Source organism: Phyllobates terribilis, unplaced genomic scaffold (genome assembly GCF_046119375.1).
Source record: "Phyllobates terribilis strain yellow unplaced genomic scaffold, ASM4611937v1 Scaffold_5__5_contigs__length_657084704, whole genome shotgun sequence".
NCBI classification, from domain to species: Eukaryota; Metazoa; Chordata; class Amphibia; order Anura; family Dendrobatidae; genus Phyllobates; species Phyllobates terribilis.
In genome coordinates, this window is record NW_027362765.1 from 419,837,869 (window position 1) to 419,853,598 (window position 15,730).

The 15,730-nt window shown below is 48.4% G+C and overlaps 1 protein-coding gene across 1 annotated transcript in view; it reads left to right on the plus strand.

Annotated features, from left to right (window-relative positions):
- Window positions 1-15,730, plus strand: part of ADGRA1 (adhesion G protein-coupled receptor A1) — a 1,149,356-nt gene that overhangs the window by 256,349 nt on the left and 877,277 nt on the right. The window contains exon 5 of the mRNA XM_073685204.1: window positions 13,720-13,791. Coding sequence (XP_073541305.1) covers window positions 13,720-13,791 — 72 coding nt within the window. The remainder of the gene's footprint in view (window positions 1-13,719; window positions 13,792-15,730) is intronic.

Here is a 15,730-nt window from a genome sequence, read left to right on the forward strand (position 1 = left end):
CCGCACAGAGACTGTCTCCCAGCACTGCATTTCCAATGCCAGCCGCCGGCCAATCAGAGGCCAGCAGCTGATATCTGCGTATGGCAATGACGTCATACTCGCTGCGCCGACACGCAGATATCAGCTGCTGGCCTCTGATTGGCCAGCGGCTGGCATTGGAAATGCAGTGCTGGGAGACGGTCTCTGTGTGGCAATGCAGCGCTGCTGTCGGCAGCTCCTCCTGGACCTAGTCGGGATCATCAAGGGGTCTGTGCCTGCGTGCCGCATAAAGCAACCTCAGGGGCCGCATGCGGCCCGCGGGCCGCGTGTTTGAGACCCCTGATATAGGGTATATAAACAATGCACTGAATGCATGGTTTTTAGGGGCACTTAACTGACGTACTGTTGGCCCTTGTTGCGGCTTACAGGCTGCTGTTTTTGCTGCTGCATCTGCCATCGCGTTTCCTCTACTCACCTGGTCGGTGCGTCTGGTATGTGTGACTCGCCCCCTGGGCCTAGTGTGGACGGCAGAAGTGCAGTTGGAAGGCCCTGGCTGCTGTTTGGGCCGTTAAGTCCTTGACAGGGACCACCACTAGAAACCGGGAGTAGTGATCTACGATGGTGAGGGCGTAGACGTACCCAGATTTGCTTGGAGCCAGTTTCACATGGTCCAGGGCTACCAGTTCCAGTGGCTGCCTGGTGATGATGGGCTGCAGGGGACTCTTCTGGCTGGCACGGTCCTTTCTTCTTAGGTTGCACGGGCCACAGTCTCTGCACCACCTCTCGATGGCTCCTCTCATGCCTACCCAGTAGAACCGTTCACGCAACAAGAACTCCAGCTTTTTCCATCCGAAGTGTCCTGCTCCATCGTGGTACGCCTCCAGAACCATAGCCGCGTCTCGTCTTGGGACCACTACCTGCCAGGTCAGCTCATGTGATCTAGAGTTGACCATTCTCTGGCACAGCTTCTCCTTGTAAAGAAACAGCCTGCTTTTCTCCTTCCACAGTTGCTTGGTCTCCTCCGGAGCGTCTGGGTCAAGACGGGCATCAGCCTGTGTCAGCATTTCATTCACCAGATGGACTGCGGGATCACTGTCTTGTGTCTCTGCCCAGCTGTAGTGGGGTAAGGGGTTGAACGTAGCAGAGCGCCTGTCCCTCACACAGTGGGAATACAGGGTAATCCCATGGCAGTGGAACGCAGGGAGTTCGATTTCTTCCAGTTCTTCTGGATCTTCCCCTACGTCCGGTAGGTTTGGCATTCTCGACAGGGCATCCGCGTTGGCATTTGAGCGTCCCGCCCGGTATTTGATGGTAAATTCATAGTTGGACAGGCGGGCCATCCATCTCTGCTCCAGGGCACCAAGTCTTGCAGTGTCCAGGTGTGTCAACGGGTTGTTATCCGTGTACACGGTGAACTTGGAAGAGGCAAGGTAATGCTTGAAACGTTCGGTCACTGCCCACACCACGGCCAGGAACTCTAGCTTGAATGAGCTATAATTCTCAGGGTTTCTCTCTGTGGGCCGTAGTTTTCGGCTGGCGTAAGCAATCACCCATTCTTTCCCCTGCTGGATCTGGGACAGTACGGCTCCTAGCCTGATGTTGCTCGCGTCCGTGTGGAGGATAAAGGGCTGGCTGTAGTCAGGGTACGCCAGGATTTCATCCCCCGTGAGGGCCATCTTCAGCTGGCAGAAGGACTCTTCTTCCATCTTTTCCCTTCTGAAGGGCGGCTTCTGGTTTTTGGCCTTCCTGGATTGGCCTTTCAGGAGGTCCTGCATAGGAGCTGCCATTTTGGTGAAACCGGGAATGAATCTTTGGTAGTAGCCTACCAACCCGAGAAACTGCCGCACTTCCTTTATGCTGGAGGGTCTTGGCCAGTCTTTAATCACGGTGATCTTATCGGGGTCGGGAGCTACTCCGTCAGCACTCACCATGTGTCCCAGGTACTGCACCTTTGGTTTCAGCAGGTGACACTTGGAGGGTTTCACCTTGAGGCCGTAGCTTGCCAGGGTGTCAAACACTTCTGCCAGGTGTTTCAGATAGTCCTCGTAGGTTTTGGAATAGACGGTGACATCGTCCAGGTATAACAGGACCGTCTCGAAATTCTGGTGTCCCAGACAGCATTCCATCAACTGTTGGAAGGTTCCTGGTGCGTTGCAGAGCCAGAACGGCATACAGTTGAATTCGCTGAGGCCCATCGGGGTGGTGAATGCAGTCTTCTCCTTGTCTGCCTCTGCTACAGGAACCTGCCAGTACCCGCTAGTAAGATCTAAAGTGGAGAAGAAGTTAGCAGATTTTAAAGCAGCTAAAGATTCTTCTATCCTAGGTAACGGGTACGCATTCTTGTGTGTGATACGGTTGACCTTTCTGTAGTCTACACATTCTCACGGTGCTGTCCTTCTTTTTCACTAGAACTAATGGAGCTGCCCAGGGGCTACAGCTGTCTCTGATTACCCCAGCCTCCTTCATGTCCCGCAACATCCCTTTTGCATGCTGATAGTGTGCAGGGGGTACAGGTCGGTATCTTTCCTTTATGGGCGGATGGTCTCCTGTGGGGATGTGATGTTCTACCCCCTTTACTCGCCCGAAGTCTAGCGGGTGTTTACTAAAGACTCTTTCGTACTCCTGAACCACCCGGTAGACTCCCTGTTTTTGGTGTGAGGGAGTGGAGTCAGTACCCAAATGCAGTTGCTGACACCAGTCCTCCATTTGTTTCTTAGAGCCGTTACCTTCCTCTGGTTGAGATGGAGGCAAGGGTTCCACGGCCCTTACAGAATTTTGGTTTATGGTGAACAATTTGGCTAGCGTGGCATACCGGGGCAGGTATACTTCTCTCTCCCCGATATTTATGATGCGGACGGGCACTCTCCCATGGCGTACATCGACCACCCCGTGCTGTCAAAATGGTGGGCCTACTGTCTGAGTAGACAGGTTCTACCATTGCTTGGTAGTCTCTACCTCTTAGATCAATAGCTGCCCGGCACCAGATCATCATCTCACTTTTCGGGGGCATGGCAATAGGGAACGGGTCACACATTCTCACGCTACCTATCTCACCACCAGATAGTTCCACTTGTTGCCGCTTCATCAGTGCCCGGATCTCTTTTTGGAGCACACGCTGCTGGCTGGAACTGGCGTTCTTGGCAAACTGTTGTAAAATGAGAATCACCTCTGCAAGACAATTTTCAATCACGTTAGTCCCTAAGGTGATTTTAGGGTGGCTCTCATGACGGTCTATGTCCACAATAATCAGTCCTTGTGCCGCCAGCTCGACTTTACCGACCTTTATGGTCACCTCCTTGAATCCCACCTGCGACACGGGCTGACCATTGCTGGCGATGATACTCAGGTCGTCATCTGGGTAGCGGGTTATGTCCGACTCATTCCAGCACCGCTTAAAGAGCACGTACGGGATGGTAGTCACTTGTGACCCAGTGTCCAGTAGGGCACTCATTGGAATGCCATCCAGTACCACAGGCAAGACCGGACTTCCCCCTATGTATTTATCACGCCAGTTCGATGGGCCTGATGATCTAATGCCTGGGGGTTGGCCCTCTACCCCAGGTTGTGCCCGTTTAAATGACAGTACCTTGCCATGTGTCCTGGTTGATTGCAGCGGCGGCAGATGGGTTGTCCGTCCTCGTAGTATCTGTCGCTGGGTCTTCCTCTGGACGTTGGGATCCTCCTCTGTCGGCGCCATGGGACGTCCTCCGGTCCGGATGCCAGCTGGATCTTTCCTGGAGGGGAAACCTGTAAAGACTGCACAGTTCTGGTTAGCGCGGCTACGCTTTTGGTTAACTCTTGGACCTGATGATGCAGGTCAGTAGCCGGGTTGTTATCCAAAGCCTGCGCACCAGCTCCTACAGACTCTGTAGACAATGGCGCCGCCTCCTGGTGATAGGTAATAGCAGGGCGCCGGTGGGTTACAGCGCTACCCGGTGCCGGTTCTCGGAGCACCCGGATGGCCCTGTCTTTGAACTTTGCAAAGTCTAAACCAGGGTTCTGCAAGGCCATTGCACGTAACTGGGTTCGGTGGGCGTTGGACAGCGGACCCTCAATGAATTGCTCAGTTAACAGTTCATCTGCATTCCGCACACTGTCAGGGTCTGCCTGTTTAATGGCTCCCAGGGCCTCTTGCAAATTCAAAGCATAGTCTCTTATACTGTCTTGGGCCCGCTGCTTGCACCCATAGAATTTCATTTTGATCTCTGCTGAGGTGCGGGTATCAAAGGTGTCTCTCAGACGGGTTAAGATCTCTTTTACAGTCTCCTTGTCCCTGACTGACCAGGACTTTATTTCACGTTGGGCTGCCCCGGTTAGCTGGCCTACCAATATGCTCACTTTTTGTCCCTCTGTCAGGGGGTATACTTTAAACAGGCTGTACAGTCTCTCTTTAAAGTCGCTTAGGGTATGCGACTCCCCTGAGTATTGGGGCAGCCAGGCCGCTCCGGGGATGTAAGGCATGGTAAATGGCATTACTGCGGCAGTGGCCGCGCTGGTGGTAGATGGTCCCTCCGTGTCCGTCATCTTCCTCCCCCCTAGATAAGTGTGGCCTACCTTCTGTTGCTTCTTCTCCATAGGCCGCAGCTCCGCAGACGATCGTCAGGGTGGAGGGCCTTGCGTCGCGCTCTGGTGACGTCGCGTCGCTCTCTCTCCCTTCCAGGACCTTGAGCAGCGTCGGTGCGTGGGGCGGAGCTTTGGGTCTCGCGCGCTTTCGGCATCCACGCCCCTCTTCTTCCCGCGCGGGGTCCCGAAGATGGCGTCCGATGGCGGGAAAACGACTGCGGATGGCGGGAAAACAGCTGCGGATGGCGGGAACCGACTGAAGATGGCGGCAGACGGCTCCGGATGGTGGGAACCGACTGAAGATGGCGGGAGACGGCTCCGGATGGCGGGAACTTTCACCACGGCAGGTATGACAGTCTTTTGAAGGCGCGCAGCACCCGGTGGTTGCGGGCACAAAATCCTGCCGACTACGCCAAAGCTGACTCGCCCCCTGGGCCTAGTGTGGACGTGTGTGGGATACCCGGAGCCGGGTCTCTGGGGGTTGTAGAATCCGTGGCGGTGACCCGGTCACGTGGCGCAGGGTGGTCAGGCCGATGGCGGTATTTTGTGGGGGTTTTAGGTTAATTGTCCAACTACTCCACCCGTGGATTGCGGTCAGTGCGGACCGCCGCTGCAAGGCAGACCGCTGGGGCTGATGGTGTATGCAGCTTAGGTAGTGTGACTCCCCACGGGAAGAGTGCAGCCCCAGGGCAGTGTAGTTGATGGTGAGGGTGATAGTGCACGGGAGTCCCAGCACTAGTAGTGCTGGTGCGGCGATGAAGCAGTAACGACTCAGAGTCTTTGCAGTGCTGTTCAGGGTCTTTACTGGTGATATTAAAGCAGACCCTCCCGGAAGTACTGGCTAACATAAGGGTCAGTCAGCGAGCAAACAGGAGTTCCCCTGGCTAAGTGGAGTTGTAGGCCTCCCCGTCTATCTGCACTCTTTCTGGCTACCTTGCTGTAAGCGGGTAGAAGTAGCCCACGTCCCTGAGTATACCGTGTGGTGCTCACCCGTATGGCTGGTGACTGGGGGCCTTCTGTTAGCCTCTGCTCCTGGATGGCGGTGCTGGTCCCTTCCTTGTGACTGAGCCTCCGGGCTTCTATGGCCAGAGGACCTGGAATCCCCTGCCGGCTGGTTTCTGCTGCTGGGTGAATATCAGTCCCCACAGCCTCGGACTCCTGTGTCCGGTTCCTAGATTCTTCTGCCAGGGCGAGCTATATCTCTGCTTAGCTTCAGCCCCTGGTCTTCAGCTACTGCTCCTACAGAGCTCCTGCTGTAACTCTCCCTGTGTCTGGAACTGTCTCCAGGCTCTGACTGAACTCACTAATCCCGCCCCAGACCCAGTTTATAAGGGCAGATTCCTCCCCTCCCAGGTCTGGGCAGGAAGTGTTGCATGCTTAGGGCTCCTGACCAGAGAAACCTCCCACTTGCTCTCAGACGTAATATTTCTATTACTGTGGCAACCAGACCCCTGGCGTGCCACATGTGCTCTTAACTTTATGACAGCTACTTTTTTGGGTAGTTGTAGTGCATCAATTAACTGCTGGACCGCATCAGCATTCTTTATGGGGTGTCCTGCTGCTGTCAGGAAACCTCTTGACTTCCATATGGGACCAAAATCATGCGATATACCGAATGCGTACCTAGAATCCGTGTAAATGTTAACAATACTACCTTCTGCTAGTTTACAGGCCTCGGTTAGGGCCCTAAGTTCGGCCTCTTGAGCCGATTGGTGTGGGAGCATTGGTTCTGCCTTGATTACTGCATTGAGGGAGACAACTGCATATCCAGTATGGAAGGTACCTGAATCGTCCTGATGACGGGATCCATCTACAAAAAATTCAAAATCTGCATTTTCTAATTCATGTTCAAATACAGTAGGTAAACCTGCCGTTTCTTGTGCCATTATTTGTACACAGTCATGAGGAACTTCCTCTCTTGGATCTTCCTTAAAAAGCACAGTACCTGACCTCTCCTTTAGATCCGAGAGAGGCAACAAAGTTGCTGGGTTCAAAGTAGTACACCTCTGTAAAGAAACATTGGGAGGCATTAACAGTGCACATTGTAACCTGAGATGACGTGCTGCTGAGAGGTGAGCGGGTTGCACCTGGTTCAATATAGTGTAGACATCATGAGGTGTTAGAACGGTGAGCAGGTGGTCAAGAACAATGTCTGCGGATTTATGGAGTAATAGTCCAACAGCATGCAGAGCACGTACGCAGGATGGTGCACCTCTGGCTACCGCATCTAATCTGCCACTAAAGTAGGCAACAGGTCTCTGATTATTACCGTGTATTTGAGTTAAAACTCCTGCTGCATGTCCAGCTTGTTCATGAAGGTACAGAGTAAATGGGAGCTCATAATTAGGGGTACCCAAAGCTGGAGTGGCCAAAATACGGTTTTTAAGAGAAATAAAAACAGTCTATTGCCTCTGATGTTAGTACAAAAGGTGTAGGGGTAAGACAGTCATAAAGGGGCTGCGTCAAAACAGAGACGGCATGAATCCACTCTCTGCAATAGGAAACAAGTCCAAGAAAAGTTCTGAGGGCTGCAACATTGTTAGGGACGGTGAATGCCTGTACTGCTTGTTTGCGTGCATTTGTTAAATGACGGGCTCCTGGTGTAATGCAATGTCCCAAAAAGGTGACTGAAGATTTACAAAACTGAAGCTTATCTTTCGATGCCTTGCAGCCAGCTCGATAGAGAAACAACATAAGCGATATAGTTGCACTATGACATTGTTTCCTAGAAGGGGCACAAATGAGCAGGTCATCGACATATTGCAAAACAACGATATGTGGTTCAGACCATCCTTCCAGTATTTCCTGCAGACTTGCAGTGTACATGGTGGGGGAGTTCTGGGCACCCTGTGGCAACACTGTCCATGTATATTGACTGCCCTGGAACGTGAAAGCAAACAGGTACTGGCAGTCAGGATGTAATGGTACACTGAAAAATGCATTTGCCAAATCGACCACTGAAAAGCAAAGAGCGTTAGAAGGTATCTGTGACAGAAGAGTATGAGGGTTGGGCACAACTGGTGTTAGAAGTTCTGTGGCTTTGTTAACCAACCGAAGGTCATGGACCATTCTATATGCGGCTGGTTGTCCTGGCACGCTCTTTTTCTTTACTGGGAACAGGGGAGTGTTGCAAGGGGACTGGGTTTTGACTAGGACTCCCCTGTGTAGTAATTTTTGGACTTGCTGGGCTATGGCATTCTCCTGAGCCAAGCTAAGGGGATACTGCTTCTGTTGAGGCAAGATTGCTCCTGGTTTTAATTTCACCATTACTGGTTGAACTCTTAACCTACCGACATCTGTGTTATCTGAGGCCCAAAAGTCGTAGGGTACAGCCTGCTCCAATATCAGGGGAAAATCGTTTGTCTCTTCTATGCAGGCAATATCTAGTGACATTATTTTGCAAAGGGTACTTGGTTTTAAACCTGGGTTCATGGTGACAGTGCCATCGGGATGATATTCAATATGTGCTTGTAATTGGGAGAACACATCATTTCCCAAAAGATTACATTAGCCTCGGGGCGATACCATGAGCTGGCTATGTACAGTAGCTCCTTGAATTTGCAGGGGAATTCTCTTGGTGACAGGGAGCAGGACAGACGGGGAATTGAAGGGGGTGGCAATGACATGATGTGAAAAATCAGTGTCAGTGTATGGCCAATCACCTCGCATAATTACTGAATTGTCGGCCCCCGTATCTACTTGGAAATCGATTTCATGTCCCCCTGGTAGGTTCACCTGCACTATACAACTGGGAGTTGGGGGTAAGGAGATGAGGGGGTTCATGTGCAAGCTACCCTTATCCTATGGGGGTGTTGTTTGTGTTAGAACCCTCCTGTTAGTTTTTTCTATTTTGCTGATCACATGACTTTTTGCCTATTTAATCCAGCTCCGCCCTCCTGGCCTTGCTGGACTTCAGTGTTACTTTTACTCTTAAGCTAGCCAGGTGCCTTGTACATAACTCTGTAGTTTGCTTGGTCTTTTGACCACTAGTACTTCTGTTTGTTTGTTTGTCTTTGCTCTGCTACAATTTCTGCTAGGAGGTGTCCAACTATATCCCAGTCCTTAGTTCTTGTAGGGACCCCTCCCTTATTTCTATAGGTCTGCGTTCAGACTAGCCGAGGACTTAGGCGGGTCTGTTCACAAGGAACAGGTCCCCCGCTGCATCGTAGGGAATCAGCTTAGTCCTATTGTAGGGACAGTTTTCCTATCTTTCCTTAGTGTCTGTAGCAGTTCATAACAGTAAGTCCAGCCCAAAAATAAAACACTCTAAGGAAAGAAATCCTGATTTCAACATGGTTTGGTGGTCCTCTAGGAATCTGCGGTTGAGGATTCCTTCTAAGAAATTGGGCCCGAAGTTTGTGGGTCCGTTTAAGGTGCTTCAGGTAGTTAACCAATCTGCTGTTAGGTTGGAGGCTCCTACCTCCTGGAAGATTAATCCGGTGTTTCATGTTTCCTTATTGAAAAAAGCTGATGTTTCTGATAGGGACGCCACTGTCTCTGTTCCTCCGGTGGAGGAAGAGGGGGAATATGAAATTTCTCGCATTCTTAATTCTAGATGGCATAGAGGGAGATTGTAGTATCTCGTCACTTGGAAAGGTTTTGGTCCCAAGGATAACTCCTGGGTAAGGGCGGATGATGTCTCTGCTCCTAGACTTGTCGGAGCGTTTCACAGGAGGTTTCCTGATAAACCTGGTCCTGGAGGATCCGGAGGATCCTCATAGAAGAGGGGGTACTGTTAGAACCCTCCTGTTAGTTTTTTCTATTTTGCTGATCACATGACTTTTTGCCTATTTAATCCAGCTCCGCCCTCCTGGCCTTGCTGGACTTCAGTGTTACTTTTACTCTTAAGCTAGCCAGGTGCTTTGTACCTTACTCTGTAGTTTGCTTGGTCTTTTGACCACTAGTACTTCTGTTTGTTTGTTTGTCTTTGCTCTGCTACAATTTCTGCTAGGAGGTGTCCAACTATATCCCAGTCCTTAGTTCTTGTAGGGACCCCTCCCTTATTTCTATAGGTCTGCGTTCAGACTAGCCGAGGACTTAGGCGGGTCTGTTCACAAGGAACAGGTCCCCCGCTGCATCGTAGGGAATCAGCTTAGTCCTATTGTAGGGACAGTTTTCCTATCTTTCCTTAGTGTTTGTAGCAGTTCATAACAGTTTGGTCTGCTGGAGGACCCGTACTCTGAGCATTTGGATAGGGGTTGGTCCTACAGTCCTTTCTAAAATGTCCTGGCTTTTTACATCCGTAACATAGTCTCTGTCCTCCTCCTGCAGTCCGTCCTTTGTCTCTGTTGTTTCTAGGGGTAGTCTCTACTATGTGTACTCTGGCAGCTCTCTTTGCCTGCGCTATGTCATGTTGTGCCCCCTGGGCTATTCTAGCCAAATCCTCTGCTTTCACTGGTCTCTAGTCTGGTCTACTTGCTTTTACCTTCTCTGCAATCTCCTTCTTTAGTCCGTTCATGAAAGCACTTGCTATTACCCTCTCACTAGTCTTATTTTCGGGAATAAATCCCATTTCTGACCAAATTCTCCTTAATGCCCTAAAGTAATCTTTGAGGTCTTCTTCCTTACCTTGAACCCGGTCTTCTAGTGTAACCTGCCTCTCTGCCTGTCTGTCTTTACATGCCTTTACCAATGCTGCTGCGAATAGGACTCCGGCTGCTGCATCATTAGATTCTGCATCTATGGGTCCGGTCCTATTGGCATACTGTTTTTTTGTCTCATCTATCAACCTATCATAGCGGGCTTCATCTGCCAATTTTCCCTTAATTACCCCTTGTAAATCCAACATATTTGCATTGTACGTATCCTGTATGGTTCTTATCATTCTGGCAAAACCCATCGGGGACTGGGACAGATCTGGCAACTGGGAAATCAACGCCAATTGTTCTGAGGGACTCCATGGTCTATACATTAACATTGTACAGGTTTCTTGACCTGGAACAACTGCGTCCCCTACTGCTGCTGCTGCTGCTACTGCTCCCGGTGCTCCTGGCACAACTACCGTTCTCATTGGGAATAGGCTAGCTGGGTGGGGTCTCGGTCCTCCACATGCCACACAGATGTCTACTGTCAAGGGGTTCTGATGTCCACATCAGGGGCAAACCCAGCAATTGGGTTCCTGGGAATTCTGGTACTGGGGTGGGGGTGACGTCGGGGCCAGATAGGGAGAAAAATCTGTCATTCCGGTTTTTGTCAGTCTGTAACATCCGTCTCCTAGTTCTTCAATCTTTCCTTCAAAATGAGGGCATGCATTCATCCATACATCCACTGTCTTCAACAGACCCTTATCTTTCAGCCATCCATGATAGGAGTTAAAGAAGGATTTCCATTTCTCTCCATTCATCTCTCCATTTTCATTCATTCCCGCTTTACACAATATTTTGTCAATTCCAATCAGTGCCTGTTTCCCTTCTCTGCGTACTACTAAGTCTTTGGCAGTAATGCCTTCCTTGGCATTTTGGTTCCCCATTCTTTCGGTTCTCCTCACTTAGAGTAGACTCCTCAGTCACTTAGACAATGGGCCACAAAGGTTTCTGAACCACACCACTACATGCACTCCAGGACTTATACGCCAACCAGAAAAACAGACCAAAAACACCGATCCCGAGACACACCCACAACACAATCATCGGATCCATACTGTCATTCTTAAGTTTTTCCAAAGGATAGAAGGCAGGACTGACAATTTATCTGAGGGGATTCTACTGGTTCAAAGGGACCTGAGCCAGACAACAATCTGTGAATTACCTGGGAGCCGACCGCTCGGGGGTGAGGGAGTCTCTTCTAGGTAGTGATATACTTTAGGTAGAATATAACAGTTATTCTTACCTCAGCGCTGTATATATCACCAACAGAGAGCTTCACTCGTCCCACGTCTCGGACCGGTCGAGCACCCCCTGGGTAGATTAACTCAGGTCCCTGTTCGGGCGCCAGCTGACGTCACTGCTTTCTGGGTCTTCTATCCTTGGATTACGATATCGGAGAGAATGAGACACAGGACAGGATGTATGTGTCAAACAAGCTCTAACTTTATCACAAAGCATAGGGTTTATATACACCCTGAAGGCAGGAAACGGATTTACCATATATGGTCCGATTATACAATTTAGCACACAAAGACTGGTTTCTGTTCTCGTGATGCCTATGCTTGTGTTGAAACATTTCATCAGATAAATTTATTCAGACACATTTAATCAGATACATTCTGATGACTAGCAAGGACACGTTAGTCTCTATTGATACAAGGAAGGAACATTTAGCTGTTGTTTTGACCTAAAGTAACTGTCAGACTTATATAGCATAGATGGGGCCTTTAAACTTGAGGGACTTCATCTTCTGCTATAACAGGTGCGTGCGAAACATCGCACTGCATTCAGATGTCACCCAAGTGGAGTGCGATTCCCGTGGATGCCAGCAATGGAGGAGAAGAAGAAATTAATTTCTCCGTCTCCTCAACTGTACTGCGATTCTCATGTGAGAGGATCAGAGCATAGAGCACTAATACTTGGCACACTCTCGCAGCAGAGCAGAAGCCGAGTATCATTAGCATATCGCATCCGGTGCTCTCACATCAGATGCCATACGCTACTGTGATTCCAACCTAACTTTCATGTTCAGGCAAAGACAGGAGAGACTTGGCCTACAAGGAGTCCAGCTGTTAGAAATTGGACTGAACTGCATCAAGCAGCTTGCAAAGCATTAGAATACCTGCAAGCAGAAGAAGGCACATTAAAATGATATATTTAAATCAAATTATGGAATTATTTTTTCTAGAGATTTTTTTTTTCATATGAGTCATGCAGTGCAATTAAAAAAAATGCTAAAAGTTGTACCATAGTCTTTTAGTAAGTCTGGAATCACACCGGCATATGGCATCTGATGCTAGAGCATCGGAGGCGATATGCTAATGGCACCCCGCCTCCAGCACTGCTGCGGAATAGGAAGTGATAAAAAACTACTGCTCGTCTCAAAAGAAAGAAACATCAAATAGCTCCGTCTAAAAAAAAAAAAGGCTACCTCTTTGAAAAAAGAAAGAAAAAAATGTAAAGGTTTTTTTTCTTATGCAAAAAAGCAAACACCAACAAGCTGTTAACAGACCTGGTGACATCTGGTCTAAGGCCATGGCCCCACTCTTAGTATTTGGTCAGTATTTTCTCTCAGGAGTGGGAGCCAAAACAGGTGAGGAACAATCAGAGAAAAGGTATAACAGAAACAAGTCACCAATTCTGCATTTATCACCCACTCCTGGTTTTGGCTCCCACTCCTGACAAAAAATACTGACCAAATACTGATAGTGGGGCCATGGCCTAACTATGAGTCTTCATACCAGTATTATCAGTGACGTGTAGAAGGTGGATCATACCAGCAGTATTTACAGATTACAAGGTTCACACACTTAGGCCCCTACTCAAAATGGTGTTTATGCCAGAATTCAGGCGAATAATAACTTATAAAGTTATTCCAAAGACATACTGATAGGGAATTTAGATTGTGAGCCCCAATGGGGACAGTGCCGATATTGTCTGTAAAGCGCTGTGGAATTAATGGCTCTATATAAGTGAGTAAAATAAATAAAATAAATAAATAAAGTTGCTAAATTTTTGCACAACACGAAGTTGCACAAACATTTTCTAACTTTTAGTGTTTTCACGCTAATTAAGGACATCTCTGCAAAAATGGAGTTGGGGAGGAGCTGGGAAAAATTTATTAAAAGTGGTGGCGTCCTAAGTCAGACAGGAGTAACATTTCTAGCGAGATGCAATGAAATGCATGCCACTGATAAGATGCATCTAATTTATTAATTGGCGTACTACTTAATGAATTTGCCACAACTTATACCTGCATACCTGTCATTAAGAGTGGTGTACAAAACGCCAGTCTTAATGAATCAAGGTCTTAGTATTAGATGGCTGCATTGAATAAATGTGTAGAGTGCTGTGACACAAGGCATTAATATATTTGAGGCATGCTACATCTGTACAACGCGGCCCAGGAACTTGGAGTTGTTCCTCTACTTGCAGGAAATTATTGGGATCCAATACTGGACTGGTAATAGGTACTAAGGGATTACTAACAGTCCATGCCCTTTGTGCTAACAACCCGCGCTATTTATCTGAGGTCTTGTGGACTCCCAACTGTAATTTGGGCCTTATGTTATTCTCTTTGCTTTCATTTTAGAAATATATCTGGAAATATTTTCTCTATCCTTGAGTCCAATGTATTTCAAGAACTGCCATCACTAAAGGCCATGTAAGTACATGTTGCACATTTCTGCTCAATCCAGTATTTCTGCATTACATATTGACGTTCAGCCTTATTTATAGATATACTGAATATTTATAGACCTTTTTGCTGTTTTGCCAATTTTTCAATTAATTCTTGTTTTGAAGAAGTAAACAACTAACCTGCTGTTGACAGACCTAATGACAGATTTTTATTACGACACTTGTGTAGATGTCTCATCATTAGTGATGAGCGAGTCTGCTTGCAACTGCTCGGTGCTCGCCAAGTATTTCCGGGGTTGCTCGGGTCCCCTCCCTGCATGTTTGGCGCTCTTTAGAGCTCCAATCAACATGCAAGGATTGTCTGCCACACACTGTAATGCCACAGCCATGATCAGACAGTGTAGGGAAAGCTGCTGCTGAGCTAGGGAGAGATTTGCTTGTTTATAGTTAGTGTAGGTATACAGACTATATTAGAGACACATATCCATCTCAACTAACAGTCCTTCAGAGGACTAATCCAGCTACAGAGATATCAGGGCTAGGCAGGCAGGCAGGGTATATAGCAGACTACAGTGCACATAGCAAGAGGGTCCATTCCAGTTCTGTCTGATGCTGGTGCTTTTACAGATATTTGTAGAAATAGGCCCAGGTATAAGGGGACAGGAATATAATTTTTTTTTTATCTTAATCCTGATTATTTGCTTAAAAAGCAATCCAGAGAACACCGTTTATCTGCGCCATTTGCTTGTTGGCACTGCAGAATACGGCCAGTTCCTTTCCATTTCTGGCCTCCATTGAAATTTTGTTGCAGTGTGTCAGTGAAGCTATTGACACCTGTTTGCTGTTAAAAATAGTTACCTACAGGCCAGCTATTTAAAGCTGTGGTTTGTCCGTCACATGAATCACATATAATTGCGCTGAAAATTCTGCCATTTCTGGCCTCCATCAAAATTTTGTTTCAGTGTGTCAGTGAAGCTATTGGCACCAGTTTGCTGTTAAAAAGAGTTACCTACAGACCAGCTATTTAAAACTGTGGTTTGTCCGTCACACGGATCACATACAATTGCACTGCAAATATTGCCATTTTTGGCCTCCATTAAAATTTAGTTATTGACACCAGTTTGCTGTTAAAAATAGTTACCTACAGGCCAGCTATTTAAAACTGTGTTTTGTCCGTCACAGGTATCACATATAAGTTCGCTCCAAATTCAGCCATTTGTAGTAAGCATGGAAGATATTGTCCTCCATTTAAAATGGGCAAGGTACGTGGCAAGGGACGGGGAACTGGACGTGATGGTGATGCCGTGGGCAAGCTGAAATTGTGCCACAATAAACACCCACATCTTCTCGCTCGACCTTCCTGTCCCAATTAATAGGGCACCGAAGAACACCACTATTAAACACAGAGCAGTGTGAAAAGGTTGTTGGTTGGATAACGGATAATGCTTCCAGTCACTTAACCACCACCACCACCACCCTTTCTTCCACACGGTCAAGTCTTAGTAGCCGTGAGTCTGGACCGCATATACCTCACCCTGATCCTCCTTCCTCCCACCATGCCAAGTGCCCAGAGACAAATGATCCCACACTTTGACACTCCGAAGAGCTGTTCACTTTTCCATTTATAGTTTCGGGCCTCTCACCAGGTTCACTTGAAGCGGGACAAGAGGAGATCGCATGTAGTGATGCCCAAATATTTGAGCAGCCATGGTCATACGAAGGCGACGGTGGGAAAGTGTCACAAGAGGTGGACGATGATGAGACACAATTGCCAGAAAGTCAGGAGGAGGACCAGGGTGCAGAAGTGGAAGACGAGGTGGTGGATGATATAGTAACTGACCCAACCTGGCAGGAGGACATGCAGAGCGAGGACAGCAGCACACAGGGGGAGGGAGGCAGAGCACCCCAACAGGCAGGAAGAAGCAGTGTGGTGGCCGCAGACAGAAGGCGGGCAACCATTCCTC